The 15,491-nt window shown below is 32.5% G+C and overlaps 2 protein-coding genes across 2 annotated transcripts; one reads left to right on the top strand and one right to left on the bottom strand.

The window, feature by feature from the left end:
- Positions 1 to 1,968: 1,968 nt before the first annotated feature.
- Positions 1,969 to 6,059, top strand: LOC122309719 (caffeic acid 3-O-methyltransferase-like). The gene is made up of 4 exons (XM_043123315.1): positions 1,969 to 2,559; positions 4,247 to 4,557; positions 4,799 to 4,863; positions 5,491 to 6,059. The coding sequence occupies exons 1-4, from the start codon at positions 2,141 to 2,143 to the stop codon at positions 5,791 to 5,793; spliced, it is 1,098 nt and encodes a 365-aa protein (XP_042979249.1). The 5' UTR covers positions 1,969 to 2,140; the 3' UTR covers positions 5,794 to 6,059.
- A 1,364-nt stretch (positions 6,060 to 7,423) lies between these two features.
- On the bottom strand, positions 7,424 to 14,991 carry LOC122309720 (protein DOWNY MILDEW RESISTANCE 6). The gene is made up of 4 exons (XM_043123316.1): positions 14,503 to 14,991; positions 14,160 to 14,407; positions 8,323 to 8,647; positions 7,424 to 8,109 (listed from the first exon to the last, which is right to left on the bottom strand). Exons 1-4 carry the CDS (start codon positions 14,698 to 14,700, stop codon positions 7,867 to 7,869), a joined length of 1,014 nt encoding a protein of 337 aa, XP_042979250.1. The 5' UTR covers positions 14,701 to 14,991; the 3' UTR covers positions 7,424 to 7,866.
- Between the last annotated feature and the right edge of the window lie 500 nt (positions 14,992 to 15,491).

Below are 15,491 nucleotides of genomic sequence, written 5' to 3'. Positions count from 1 at the left end.
ATTAAATAAAATAAAAAAAAAAAAAAAAAAGCAATAAGTGACTTCCTTTAATGGGAGTAGAGTTTTTCTGAATAATAATATTATAAAGTTAAAAAATTTGTTAATTTTATTTTTACTTTAAAATTAAAAAAAAAAATTGTATTGTTTATTATGTTTTATTTAAAAATTTAAAAATTTTATAACGATAAAGTAATGATTAAATGAAAAAAAAATTATATTTGAAAAAGAAATATTTGAAAATACATTAGAATGGTTGCATTATCAAACAGCCCTTGGACTTTATATCATCCATGCAAAGATATTAATCTGTCATATTTATAAAAGTTTTATTAAAAAAAAAATTATAAACTTAGTAGTTTTGATATGATATATTAATAAATTGTTAAGGTTTCTTTTGGAGTTGCGTCAATATATCAACTGATATGATTGAAGATCATAAAAGTTAAGATAAGAAATAAAGAAATTAAGCGATTTTCTACACTCCATGTGAACATATTAGAAGGGAAGGAAGGTATCGTACGCATAATTTTTATGGCAATGGACGAGGAAATCAAGGTTGGTGGGAAAGTAGGTAAGATAGTTTGGGATGATATGTAGCTTTAATTCCAGAATCAAGTGTTCGACCACGGTCTCAATCGAATTTAGGTGAGATGTTGTTTGATTTGAAATGTCAATGCAAACCAATCAAAAACCCATACTTTTCCAAACTGTAACCTTACGTGGCTTTGCTACAGTGGTACTACGAGTGTTAATCACATTGCTTTCATTTTAATGTTCAATTACCTAAACTGTATACGGCTTTGTCTTTTAAAGCTCTCATAAAATTCACTCTTTTAATTTTTGTAATTTATGTTTTCTTATTGCTTACTCTTTTGGTTTTGAATTCAGAAGTGATTAGACATTTTAATTAAATATTTCATATTATTAAAGTTAGTTACTCATAAAATAAATGAAATTTAAAATAGAGTTCTGTTACGTATAAACAAATTTACGTACTAATCTACATATCAATATTGATTTCTTCACATTCAATATTTAAATTAGTACTATTTTCAATAAAATCTATATTTTGATCGATCATATTATATTAGTATACATATTAATGTATAATTATACTTACAACTAGATTTTTTTTCTTTGTGCAAATGGTTTGGATATGGTGAAACCACTCATTTGGATGCAATTTAAGGCTCCATTTGATTACACAGATGAGATGAGATGTTTTGAATACTAATAAATAAAATTTTATTATAATATATTTTTTTATATTAATTTTGTATTAAAATTTAAAAAAATTAAATTGTTTATTATATTTTATATAAGAATTTAAAAAAATTATAAAGATGAAATAAAATTTTTAATTTTAATCAACCAATCTAGATTTTCAGACTTAAAAGGTGTTTGTATTATTAAAAAAATTAATTGACAGACAAAAGACCCAACCAAGTATTTGACAGTTTGGGACAGCATCAAACCAAAGCCCCTAAACCTTGTTTATGCAACTTATAGACGACCTGTGCCTCTCGGCAAGGCTGTAATAGTTTACGGCTGTGCCTGCTGTAGTAAACACTTTAAATAAAATAGAGTAATAAACAAATTATATAAAATAAATCTATAAAATAAAATAATTTTATAAAATACATCAAATTATAAAATTATTTTTAATATAAAAGAAATTTTTAATAGATCATATAAATTTACATTAATTTATAAATTTATTTTTATGTAATCTTTTAATATTTATAACAATTCTTTAAAAAATTATCCATTACTAAATTTCATATTTTTTTTAAAATAAATAAATCCAAATTTATATAAAAATTATTATTTTTTAAATAGAGTACACGACACATCATGCTGTTTGACTAATTAACTATTAATTGAGAGGGTAAAAAAAAAAAAAAAAAAAAAAAAAAAACAGAGAGACAGAGAGAGAGAGGCTATATAAAGCCTTATCATTTCGAAGGTGGTTTACACTTGTAAATCAAAGTTGAAGGTGATGGGCGGTGGTTGAGCCAAAATCCATATAAATATTGCTACTTTTGCTGCCTCTGTCTCAGCTCATCAGCTTCCCCGGCCCCTCTCTTGTCTCTTCCTTCTTCTCCATTCATCAGAGACTCCAACAGAAACCAGCCAAAAAATGGGTTCAACCGGCGAAACCCAGATGACTCCAACCCAAGTCTCCGACGAAGAAGCAAACCTCTTTGCCATGCAACTCGCCAGCGCCTCTGTTCTTCCCATGGTACTCAAATCAGCCATAGAGCTCGACCTCTTGGAGATAATGGCCAAGGCTGGGCCTGGCGATTATCTTTCGCCTTCAGAGATCGCTTCCCAGCTCCCAACCACGAACCCAGATGCCCCTGTTATGCTGGACCGTATCCTTCGCCTTCTAGCTAGCTACTCTGTTCTCACTTACTCCCTGCGCACACTCCCTGATGGCAGGGTTGAGAGGCTGTACAGTCTGGGCCCTGTTTCCAAGTTCTTGACTAAGAATGAGGATGGTGTGTCTATTGCTTCTCTCTGTCTCATGAATCAGGATAAGGTCCTCATGGAGAGCTGGTAACTATTCCTTCTTCTAATTCTACCTTTTGGTTGAATTCAAATATTTTTTCTTTCATAGAATCAGACCATTGAACATTTTTTGGTTCAATTCAGTTTTGTCATACCAGTTAATGATTTTTTTTGCCAATGTTTTGGTAATAATAATAAGTGAACACTGGATTTAAACTCTTGAAATTAAATTTTTGTTCTTTGTTGGAACAGAGGTAATGAGTTAACAGGTGTTGAGATATAAAATAAAATTAAATAAAAATTAAAATATTATAAAATTAAAATATTATTAGAATATAATTTTTTTCTATTATTTTCATTTTGATATTTTAAAAAATTAAATTAAATTTTATATTTTATTTAAAAATTTAAAAGAATTAATGATATTTAAATATTAAAATAAGATATTATAATAAGATGAAAGAATCTCACCATCCGAACGTCCTTAGAGTCTCCACTATTCGAAGATAGTGGGGCATGATGCAATTTTATTACTATTATTCTTAGAATATTTGTTATATATATATATAGGAAAATTCTTCTTATCATCCTTACACTTCACACACTATATTTATTTTAATTTTTTTTTATTTTTTCTATAATAAATATGTAATTTGTAGATGATAAATAAAATAATTTAATTAGTTTAATAAAAATAAAATGAAATAAAAAAATAAAAAATATTATTTTAATATATAAAATGTGTGGTGTGGGATGATGTGTAGCATTTTTCATATATATATATTAATACATCATAATTATGATTTTTTATTTATTTTATTTTTATAGTCTCATTCGTCTTTTTGGGTACTGCATGCTGTCATAAGGTCGTAGTCTTAACTTTAATGATTCGTTTTTAGTCTTTTCCGTTTTTGCTTTAATTGTCTTCAAAACTCATATGATTGGGGGACATTACGGTAACCACCAACCTAAATATTATTTCAGCATTTATTGCAACGACTACCCATAAATTATCATAGCGTTGGTTGATTATGAAATATTATTATAATTTTCTTTTTCTTTTTTTTTTTCTTTTTAGTTTATTTTTTTTCCTTTAAGATGATTAACTCATTTCATCTGATTATTAAATTTTTAAAATAAAATCAAAAGAATATTATCATGATTTTTTTTTTTGTTTTTTTGGGTGCTTTTGATGTAGACTTAAGGACTTGGTGATGGGTTATTATCCAGTAGAGGGATATGAATATATTAGAGAATAAAAGAAGAAAATGAATACTTTTTGGATTTATGGCTGTTGATTGAAAACATGTGCTTCTTTTTATCCTTTCATTCTCTTCTTGTTAAGTCTTGGATATTATGCGAAGAAAATTAGAGAGGAACATAATTAGTAGGACCATAAAATGCCGAGGCTGGTTGTGGGGAAGATGGCACTGATTGCTTGTTGCTGAAACACTTATCCGACCATGGGAATTGGGGACCCTACCCACTTCCAGAGTAGAGAACCACTCTCTCACGTACCACGAAGATCTGACGATCATATATATATAGCTAAGTTATTGGCAGAGGAAGCTCAAAAGCCGAGAGAGAGAGCGAGAGAAAGAGCCTTGTTGTTTGTAGGTGTATGAAAAAGATGTTTGGCAGGAGAAATGCTTCACCTAATTTTGTTTTTAGGTGTATGGTAAAGACGTTTTGCATGGATCAGAATATGTTCACCTAATTTTTATTTTTCTTATAGGTACTACCTGAAAGATGCAGTTCTAGAAGGTGGCATTCCATTCAACAGGGCCCATGGAATGACCTCTTTTGAATATCATGGGAAAGATCTTAGATTTAACAAGGTTTTCAACAAGGGAATGTCTGATCACTCTACCATTACCATGAAGAAAATCCTGGAGACCTATAAAGGTTTCGAAGGCCTAACATCGGTGGTTGATGTTGGTGGTGGGACAGGGGCTGTCCTTAGTATGATCGTCTCCAAATACCCTTCTATAAAGGGCATCAATTTCGATTTGCCGCACGTCATTGAGGATGCACCATCTTATCCTGGTATATATTAATACTACATCACCAAAGCTTACTCATACTCGTATACTTAATAGCCTCCTTAATTAAAGCTATTATTGGTAATTCTAAGATGGTGTAAGCTCTAAAATATCCTGACATTCCTTCCATATTTCCAAATTTAATTACTGGATCTCGATCTAAAACCCTGTTGGCTACAAGTTAAAGTTCTTTCTTATGTTTTTGGGTTTAATATGAACTCATGGGTTAGAAATGGTGGCTGCAGGTGTGGACCACGTAGGAGGAGACATGTTTGTTAGTGTTCCAAAAGGAGACGCCATTTTCATGAAGGTGGGTTTGCATTTGAATATGGAAATCGTTTCACTTTCTTACCTACTCCCCTCATTGACCTTTCTTGGGTCCAATTATACAGAACCACAATGATTCTATTGATGGTTCCCACATAAATGGCACCACTGGTACTCAAGGTACCATCTATGCCACCGCAGATTTCTCACAATATAAGGTCTTTCATATTCAAGGGAAGTTCAAACTTCAAACGCACTCGAATTTCAAAGTAGCATTAGAATGGTTTTGGAGGATTGTTGAATTTGCCTTTTAAAGGAAAGGGAAGCTAAGCGGAGAGATTAGTCTTTGTGCTTATAATTTGTAACCATAAAGATTAGTCAGGGAAAACATTTTAACCTTTTGACCAATGGATCAATGAATCTTACATGTAAGCGATATAATTTTTTTTTTTTTTTCATTTACTGATTTTAGGTGTATCAGTATATTTTTTTTTTACTGATTAAGAAAGTGATTAAAAAAATGTGAAAAAAAAATTGAAAAAAAAAATCAACTGGGCGGTGTGCCCAGCGGTATGATGCAGGCGGCATAATAACCGTGCCCATAAAGATTTGATTAGTCAAAGGTCATTCTACCTTGATTTATGTTGACATTCGTGTGCCTGATGTACAGTGGATATGTCATGATTGGAGTGATGAGCACTGCTTGAAATTTCTGAAGAACTGCTATAAAGCTCTTCCAGACGATGGGAAGGTAATTGTTGCTGAATGTATTCTTCCAGTAGCACCAGACACTAGCCTCGCAGCCAAGGGAGTCATCCATATCGATGTTATCATGTTGGCTCATAATCCTGGTGGGAAGGAGAGGACAGAGAAGGAGTTTGAGGCCTTGGCTAAAGGGGCTGGATTTCAAGGGTTCCGAGTAATGGGTTGTGCTTTCAATACATATATTATGGAATTCATTAAAAAGCTTTGAGTCCTCGGCTAAAAGGGGTTGGATTTCAAGGGGCTGGACTGTGTTGTCAATACCTGTATCATGAAATTCATTATAAAGCTTTTGAGTCCTGGACTTGGGTGCATAAGTTTTGCATTTGGGTTTTGAGGTTGTGACTGTCTGGTCCACTGGTGGCTTTCTGATATATGTGGTTTCTAGTCAAAGAAGAAAGAGAAGATTAGAGAAACCATAATAAAATGAAAATGATGTACTTCTTGTAAGAAATAAGATCTTTGAGTTTGGATTTCTACGGATGATTTTCTTGAGGCCTTGGTTCATCAAAGGGCTACTGTAACAGGGTCACCCAATGGGCCAGAAGGACTGCATCTCATGAGCACACTACATTAGAGTCTTTTAGATAAGTCATTTAACCCTTTGTTTCCATTATGATTCAGAATTACATCATCTTATAGAGTTGACTTAGTTATTTGGAAATATAGAAATAAAATAGATAGATAAAAATTGGAAATAGCAATCCTCATCGGAAAGGCAACTACGTGGTAACCCAAACTTCTCCGGGCACTCGCAGTAACTTCTCCATAAGCCTCCCAACGCCCTACTGCTGTGTAACCTTTCCCAAGTACCTCCATTTTGAGATCTGGAATGACACAAAATCGCTCTTTATGTACACTTCCTTTTTGAGCTTCTTCACTTTTATAGAGAAGTAAGTGCTTGGCTGATGGCTAAGTATGGGCTGCAGGATATTAGGCTTTTTTTCATCAACTACTGAGCTTCTTAAAATTTTGGATGGCACGCATCTTATTTTTGGATAAAGCCGGTATACCTTAGGCAGGAGACATTTAGATTTGATTGCAATACTCTGTTATCTGCATGGCCATGTAAAGTTTACTTCTGCTTAGTTTTATGTCTAGGTAAAGTCTATTCTATAAAACTTTGGTTTTGCGATTATCCATAACCCCAAAAGTTCTTTAAATGTATAAGGTATTCCTCTGTAAAGAATTAGAGTAGCGAATAAAATCAGGTAATAAGAAACAATGGAAAAGTAATAAAGTAGATTGATTTCTTAAAATTAGATTGAAATCTTGGAAAGTCACTGTGGGTGCCGTGCTTCATCCTGTTGGCAGCTTATCAAGCACGAAAAATGGACAAGAATTATTATAGCAGTCTGCAGTTAACTGTCATTAGCTCCGTGGGTTTTCCATAGAGCAAGGATTTGTTTTAAAAGTTTTAGCACCAGTGAAGCTAATCAGGCAAGCTCTTCGATGAAGCTATATAAGAAATGGAGTGTGCATTGCCATGAAAAATGCAGAAATTAAGGAAGAATGTAAAGAAGATTCATTTGAAAACTTTGCCGAAAGCTGTAAACCCAGAAATTAAATGTCAATTCAGAGTCGAGGAGATTGCATTAAAGAGGCACTTCAAGTGACCCTTAAAAGTGGCCAGCATTGCTGACTTGGGATTGTAATGGAAATTATCTCTCAAGGTTTTGAATATTATCTTGAAAGGGAGTTTCCTTTCTCATGGTGGTGAAGCTGTGGAGATCTTGAGTTATGGACCAGAGATGTTGAGTTCGAACAAGTAGTGATTAACCACGCTTTATACCCGCTCTCAACGTCGCTCCTCTCTGATGCTTTGTATTCCACAAAGAAAGTGGCAAAATATAACCTTACACTACACAAAATATAACCTTACACTACAGCTTCGTCCAAAAACCATAACAACCAGCAAAAGTACGTAAATTCATGGCTAACAGATCAGAAAATTCTACCTAGTTTATGGTTCAATACAACGTGTTGCATATTAAACAGAGGAGAGAAGTACGACGCTATAATTCACCAATAACCTGTGTGGGAGTTTTCTTGAATAAATTGATGTCATTGTGTGGCAAAGCTGACGATCGAGAACTAGGCAATGAGAAATGATATTTGCAGTTGTGATTGTGCAAATGTCGTGCAGTCTCTTTGAAAAAAGTGAATTAATACGAGACCAATTAACTTTTTTAATTGTGGACTCTATTTTTTCTTAAAATAATTGCACTACGTTTGCACACTCCACAACTGTACGTAGCATTACTCTTATTAATTAAGGGTACTACTAATTCTTGAAAAGTTCGAGACAGTGTTCTTTTTCCAAGTCCCGACTCCAAAACTTCTTGTAATACTCTGCATATGTGAAACCCCTGTACACTGCTGCAGATCCATCTTCTGTAAGTGCTGTTGGGGCGCTGATTAAGGCGTCGTCACATGGGCAGAGGAACGAAGCTACCGATAGCCTTGGCTTCTCAGAATTCACTGTTGCTCTGTGCCAAACACTCCTATAAATCCCATTACTTAATGCCTGCAATCACTCATTTCTCATGTCAAATTATTCCCCAGGAAACCAGACAAAATCCCTTAACAACATTACATTATTAGTTTTAAAAATTGTCTTGTATAATAATTAATAATATCTAAGTTGGAAGCTCAGTGAAAGTAATTAAATTTATGTATTCCCATCGGTTTAAGTTTTTGGGATACGTGGTTATTTCAGTGTGTAATGTATCGCCGTTACCTGCAATTGATCTCCGAGATTAATGACAAAAGCATTTGGGTGAGGATTAACAGCAAGCCACTTGCCATCTATGAGAACTTGAAGGCCTGCTACGTGGAGGTCTTGAAGTAGGATTGTGAGAGCATTGGGATCAGTATGTCCAGGCAATCCATAGGTGAGTTCTGGTTCGGGACAAGGTGGATAATAGTTCACAGCCATATGCTGTCCTTGCTCACCCAATATATTCTTTATAGAATCCTTTTCCACGCCTAAGCTTTCTGCTATGAGTTCTTGTAATCTGTACCCGAGTTCCCTTACTTCCATGCAATAATTGCTCACAATTTCCCTATCAATGCAAGACAATGTTACATTAGCTTCATCAATTATGGGTTCAAATCCGATTGTTTGAGTACATTATTCAGAAAACATAAGCATTTAAACATTCAATCAACTTGAAGTTAATGCCAGTAAACACTGCAATATGTTGATCTGGTCTCATTCAAATATGCACAAACTTGGTAATGCTCTAATTGATTGATGGTTCTACACAGCTCTATCTCTCGTTTATGTACATCTCACACAGCAAAAGCAGGGAACATTAGGCATGGTGGAACTTGCTAAGGGGGAAGACATTGTTGAAATGGGAGCTGCAAACCCAGACCCAATTGAGTTGAATGCAAAATAAAATATATTGTAAGCAGTATCTTGGAAGAGAATCTAAGAGCACCATCCTCCATAACTTTTAATTAAAACATTTTCTACGATTCGAAAAGAGACATACACGATCTATGAATCGTACACCATTAAATACAACAAGTCTATATATCTCTAAATTGTATATTTGGGTAGGAAGATTGTAGCTTGATCTGAGAATCTATGAAACTTACAAGCACAAAGACCAGATAGTTGTTTTTCCTATTACTATTTACATATTTTTCTTTATTTTTTTATTTGCAATGGGTGGTAAGGAGACATCAATATCCATGATCGAACTGAATAAGAAATAGAATGGCATTATGAATCGAGACCCACAAAGCCATCACTTCCAAATAATTGTTAATCGACAAAGACGCTTACGAGACCTATAATAAGAAGTATAAGTAGTCCAATTAAACAACGGTAATAATAATATCATAAGCACTAAGAAATAATATTCACAATAAATTAAAATAGATGATGACAAACACAAAGACAAGATATGTTTTATAAACAAGCTAAGATATATTTTCGAAGCTTGATCAGCCACGATAAGAGGAAGATCTTAGTCACTGCTTCGTACGTAACAAATGACGTTAAATGCAATTCTTTATCATTTTAATCGATTCAATGAGATAGAGTCATTTTCGTGCCTATTTTTTTTCCATTGATTTCTTAGCATATTCTCTTGATAACTTTGTCCATGAAAGGAACCTAACACATCGAGGCAGGCGTCCTCTGTATTGTGATGTGTTTGTATTATTTTGTGTGTGTGTGTGTGTGTGTTTTTTTTTTTTTTCTTTGATACTTTCAGTGCCCCTATTGAGACATGTTAATCGATTCAACCCATACCTAGAGTATAGTGATTTTAGTAACAATTTTCAAAGGGAAAAAAAAATAAAAGGTGGGGAAATGGTGGTGTATTTAGAAATACTTAAATTAAAGGAGCATACCAAAGAATTAAAAAAACTAAGAAATAGGAGAGCAAATGAAAAACAGGTAAAACTTTAAGGAGACCACTCAATTGAAGATGAGATTCATATAACGAGATAATAGATTCAACATATCATAGAAGGGGAATTTCTTTCCCAAAAATCGAGTCTATTCATGCCATTAATTTTTCTTGATTATTCATAAAAAAAAGTTTTTTTCTAAATTAAAAATTCTATGTTGATCTTTATGAGGAAAGTAAGAGATTCATAATTATGATTTTTGAATGGCCACCATTTGTATCATTATCCATCTTATTACATTCTCCATTTTTTTGTTGGGATCATCCTAAATTAAGTGTTGATTTAGTATAGTTTTAAAAAATCCTTTAAAACAGATTGATAAACATATAAATATATATATATATATATATATATATGCCTCAAAAAGAGTAATTTTTATAGATACAGTGTTAAGATCTGTAAATATTGTGTATTTATTTTCAAAAAATAATACAGCCCATTGTTAAAAAATAAGTTTTTCATATAGGTCACAGATTTACCAATTTTACAAAGATCATGAATTAAACTTAATTCACAAACACTATTTGTCTATATTTTTTTCCCCGAAATAGGGCTTTTTTTTTTTTTTTTTTTTTTTTTGGAGAAAAAAATCATTCCTTGAGCTTAGTTTCAGCAAACTTCATTTTCTATTTTCTTTTCCTTTTCAACTAAAAATCAACACCATATGGATAGTGAAACAAAAAAAAAAAAAAAACATATTATTTGGATCACTAGGAATCTATGATATGCAAGGCAAATTTAGTACTCTGTCAGATACGAACAGAGTAATGCGGAGTGATTCTAAAAAAGACAGCCATATTAAAAAAAAAAAAAAAAAAAAAAAAAAAAAAAAAAAAAAAGAGAGAGAGAGAAAGGAATACGTCAGAACAAGACAAAAACTAGGTGTAATTACAAGACAATGCATAGTCTATTAATTAATTATAATGTTAGTATATGAGTATAATCAACCAATCAATCAATCTAGTGGGATCTGAATCATGCTCGTCACCATGCAAGAATAAGAAATATTTTAATCCTGTTTCTAAGTAACATATCAAATTGGCTCGCAATGATTCAAAGGGTTAGGCAAACATCCGAGCTCAAAGTCAGAGTTTGAGATTTAACAAGACTTTGGACTGTTGAATTCGACTCTAATAGTTATACTAAATATATTTTTAAAATGGTAGTAGTTGGGCCATTTTTGTTAATTCTATATATGAATAGAGTCTGATCTTCACGGGAATGAAATTTTTTAGAATAATGCTACTCATCATCTTAATTTTTATCATTATTTCATCATCTTATGATGTGGTATTAGATAATTAAAAATTATTTATTATATTTTATTTGTGAACCTGTCATCGAATACCACATCATAAGATGATGAAAGAATTATGATAATTAAGGTGACAAATATATTTTTTTACTTTTTAAGATCGATTTTTACCTAAATCAATATCGCCACACACATAAGTCACGTGTTTTAATTTTTCTCCCTCTTTTGAATCTTCACTTGTTTTCATCCAAGAGATATATTGGATCAAAGAGAGGGTGTGTTGTAGAGAGAGAGAGAGGAATTGCGTGTTGGAGAAGAACAAGATGAGATGGTGGCTGAATTGAGATCGACAACGGCGCTATACATGAGGCTATGTGCATGGTGGCTAAATTCAAGAGAGATGTGAGATAGATTTCGTTAATCCGAGAAAACAGAGTAGATAGATCGGATGTGCTGCTGAGCTACACTGTGCGTGGTGGTGGAGCTAGAGGCGGAGGAAAACTTGGATCGAATAGGGCTGACGACAACACGGTTTGTTTCCGTGATGTCAGCCACAATTAACGAGTAACGTGTAAACTACGTGGTCGACAGTCGATAGTACTGATGTCAGCCTGGAGTATAACTAGTGGTGGCGTCGTGACCGGCCAACCTGTCTAAAAAGTCTCCCCTTCATATTAAATTCCAATGCGCGTATCCCACCGGCGAATTAATGTTTTACCAAATGAAGTAATACATGGGTCCCACTCTGCCTACTAGTCTGACAAAATCAACTCAGTTAGCTGGGTTGACCCGCCGATTCGATGGTTGTTTGATATTTGCGTAGCAGTGGTTGAAGAAGCTACTTAAATTAAATTTGAGTTAGTTTTTATAAAAAAAATAATAATAATGATTTTTACAATTTTCAAACTTGTAAAATTGTAAATTGTTTTTATAAAAAATCGTTCTCATTAAAATAAAATTATTTTTTATGATAAAATTAATTTTTTTTAAAAAAATAAAAACTTACATAATATTTGTTTATTTAAAATTTGTATAAATCATAAAAATAAAATTTGTTCCAATAAGATGATATTATGATTTGGTCCAATCATAATGCTTTAGAGACAGGAATCTGTATATATATATATATATATATATCATGTGAACTTTGAAAAGAAATATTTTATTGATTAGATGTATTAGAATTATTTTAGTAAATTTTGATCTTTTGGATCTTCTAGATTGTTTTCAAATTAAGTATTTAATATTCTATGGCATTGACATTTTTTTATTTTAAACGGGTCCTGCATAGAATAATTTGTGACACGCATATCTTAAAAATATCGCATCGAGACAAATAAAAGCTCAACTAGAGGCATTTTATGTGCATTTTAGTGCTGTATTTTTCAAAAGAAAACAAAAAAACATTATTAGGAGGAACATCAATCAGAGTGGCTCTACAGCCCTCTCAACAGTGTAAAATATTTTTTTAAGATTTTTTTATATATTTTTTAATATTTTTATTTTACAAATTCATAACAATATTAAAAAAATAATATATATATACATATATATATATATATATATATGTAAGACCCTGTTTGGTTTTAGCATATGTTAATCAAGAAAGAAGCAAGTGCATGTGCGTGTGTTTTTTTTCTTTTTTAGGATTGTTCATGCTTGGATGTATCTTGGATTTTTCAGAAACCACGTTCGGCCCTTCGGGAAGCGCGTCGATCGAGGCACATGGGCTGGTGAGGTTATCAAAGTGGACTTGACTTTATGGTTTTTGACACGTGGAAAGGACAGAAAACATACCACCTGCGATGAAAATCAGAACTCCAAGCCCTAAAGTTTTCTGTGAGTCTACCCCCCACCGCTGGAGCTCCCGCTCGGAGATCCCGCTTTTTATTTTATTTTTTGTTTTTTGTTTTTTTAATTTTTTAACATTTTTAAATATTTTAAAATAAAAAATAAATCTACAATATTATGAGATAATATTTTCTTAATCGTTAAAAAAAATTAAAAATAAAAATAAAATAAAAGTAGCTCCAAACAAGATCTCCCAACGAGATTCATAACTTTTTTATAAAAAATTTTAGGGTATGCATAGTGGTAAGAGAAATGAAGGAATTACTATAGAAATGGTATTCTATCATATTGAGATGATTTGAGAACATTATAGCTATCTACACAGCTAAAGCATGACCAACCCAAGGAGTTATTTGTTAAAACACATATTAATGACATTGTTAAAAGCACCCATTATAAAACAAAGATGAGTTTAGAATCTCCACCTTCTTCTTCTATTTCTAATTTTCTAGGGCACTCATTCTTTGAAGAGAAATAGATAGAAGATAAGGTATGATTGCGTAGGGGACTTCTATATCCACACAACCTTTCAATTTGACATGACTTCATTGTTATTTAGAAGATGCATGATTGGAATACTTTAAATTAGAACTTTATAAGATATTTTATTCATTAACTATGCTAGAATCGATATTTCTCGATTTCAGTGAAGATGAAAACAATATTTCAAAAAAAAGTACAAAAGTACTAAAGATCGTTAGTCAATCAGACAGTTTTCTGTTATTTAGATTCCTAGTACAATAGATTGTCTTAAAAGAATATTTCATCTGATGCAGTATTTAATGTTCAATAATTACGTCAGGTGATATAAAAATAAAACTAACTACAAGATTAAAATAGTTTTTTACTAAACTCTTTGGTCTCCAAAAATAACTTTTGATCTCAAGTTGAGACTTTATTATTAATGTCATTGTCATGATTCAAATACCACATATTAGGGAAGAAAAGAACGTGGCAAAAGTGTACTTTTCTTCAAATGTGACTTTTTCTGTATGCTTGTGTGTGTGTGCGTGAGAGAAGGAGAGTAGGATGGTAAGACTTACTTGAAGGTAGGAGGATTGGAGGGCCACTCAGGCACATACTTGTCTAAAGGATAACAGTGGAGTCTAAGATAATCTCTCCAATTATGAACCTTTTCTTTTTTCACGTTAAAACTTGTTGAAAGTCTCACTGTTTTTGAAGGGTCATCCGAATAGAGCTTCAACTTCTCTTCCACAGGCAGGCTAAAGAACTCAATAGCCACGTCTAACATTTTCTTCACTGCCTCCGGTGACACGCCGTGATTGATCACCTAAACGTATTTAATAAAATGGCAAAATAGTCCTACAGTCTCTTTCGAAAAATTAAGTGAACTCTCTCATGATGTGTATGGAAAGTACTTTTTACCTGGAAAAAGCCAAAAGATTTGCAGGCATCGCCAATTTGCTTGACAATTTTGCTTCTATCTGCAATACCCAAGTCGATGATGGGAACATCTTCACAATCAGAGATTTCAGACAGCCGAGGCCGCTCGGATTCTGGTCTGATGTAGCTTTGAGGCAAGCTCGTGTAGCGAACTCCGGTTGATAAAACCTTGGTATCCATATATATATATATATGTATGGGGAAAAACCGACAAGAAAAATTTAGTATTTAGGTAGAGCTAGGCTGCTCGCAGATGTGGTAGATCTCTCTCTCTTTGCAGCTTAGACTTTGTGTAGTTTCCAGGAAGGTGATATGAGCATATATTTATACACTCAGGCCAAGAGTGCCCCTCGGGTTTTTTGGGTTTGTGCCGTAAGCTTTGGTTCTAGCTACTGGTCCTTGACCTGTGCAGCTGTTTGATTGGTTACAAACTTTATTACAATGCTTGATCTTAATAGAGATTTCGTCCAGTCTAGACTCTACATATATAGTTTGCTTGCAGAAGGAAATATAAATATACTTTTCGACTTTCTGGTTTACATATATTCATATATATATATATATATATCACATAAATAATATAGGTAAGTTTGTGAACAATAATCTTTTTGTGGGGTTGAAAGAATTTGAGGCTAGATGCAGAAAAACTGATTTCAGTACTGTCTGGTTGATATATACTGGAATATTGGGCCTGGAACGTGATGTGTTTGGTCAGTTTATGGGTATTAAGATATTCTAGGTCAACTAAAGAACTTAAATGATAATTACATATAAAATAAATAATAAAATTTACTTCTTTTTATTAATTTAGGTTTTTGTTACAAGTAGTAATGGAAATGTTGAATTCAAATCCTGACTTTACACTCTATTGCATATAATTAAATATTTCACGTATTGAGCAATCTATTTAGAGAGAGTTTGATTTACACATGAAGAGAGTATTAAAATATAAAATATATAATAAAATCTAC

This window comes from Carya illinoinensis, chromosome 5 (genome assembly GCF_018687715.1).
Source record: "Carya illinoinensis cultivar Pawnee chromosome 5, C.illinoinensisPawnee_v1, whole genome shotgun sequence".
In the NCBI taxonomy this organism is placed as follows: Eukaryota; Viridiplantae; Streptophyta; class Magnoliopsida; order Fagales; family Juglandaceae; genus Carya; species Carya illinoinensis.
Note: the sequence above shows the minus strand (reverse complement) of the source record. Positions and strands in the feature narration are given on the sequence as shown.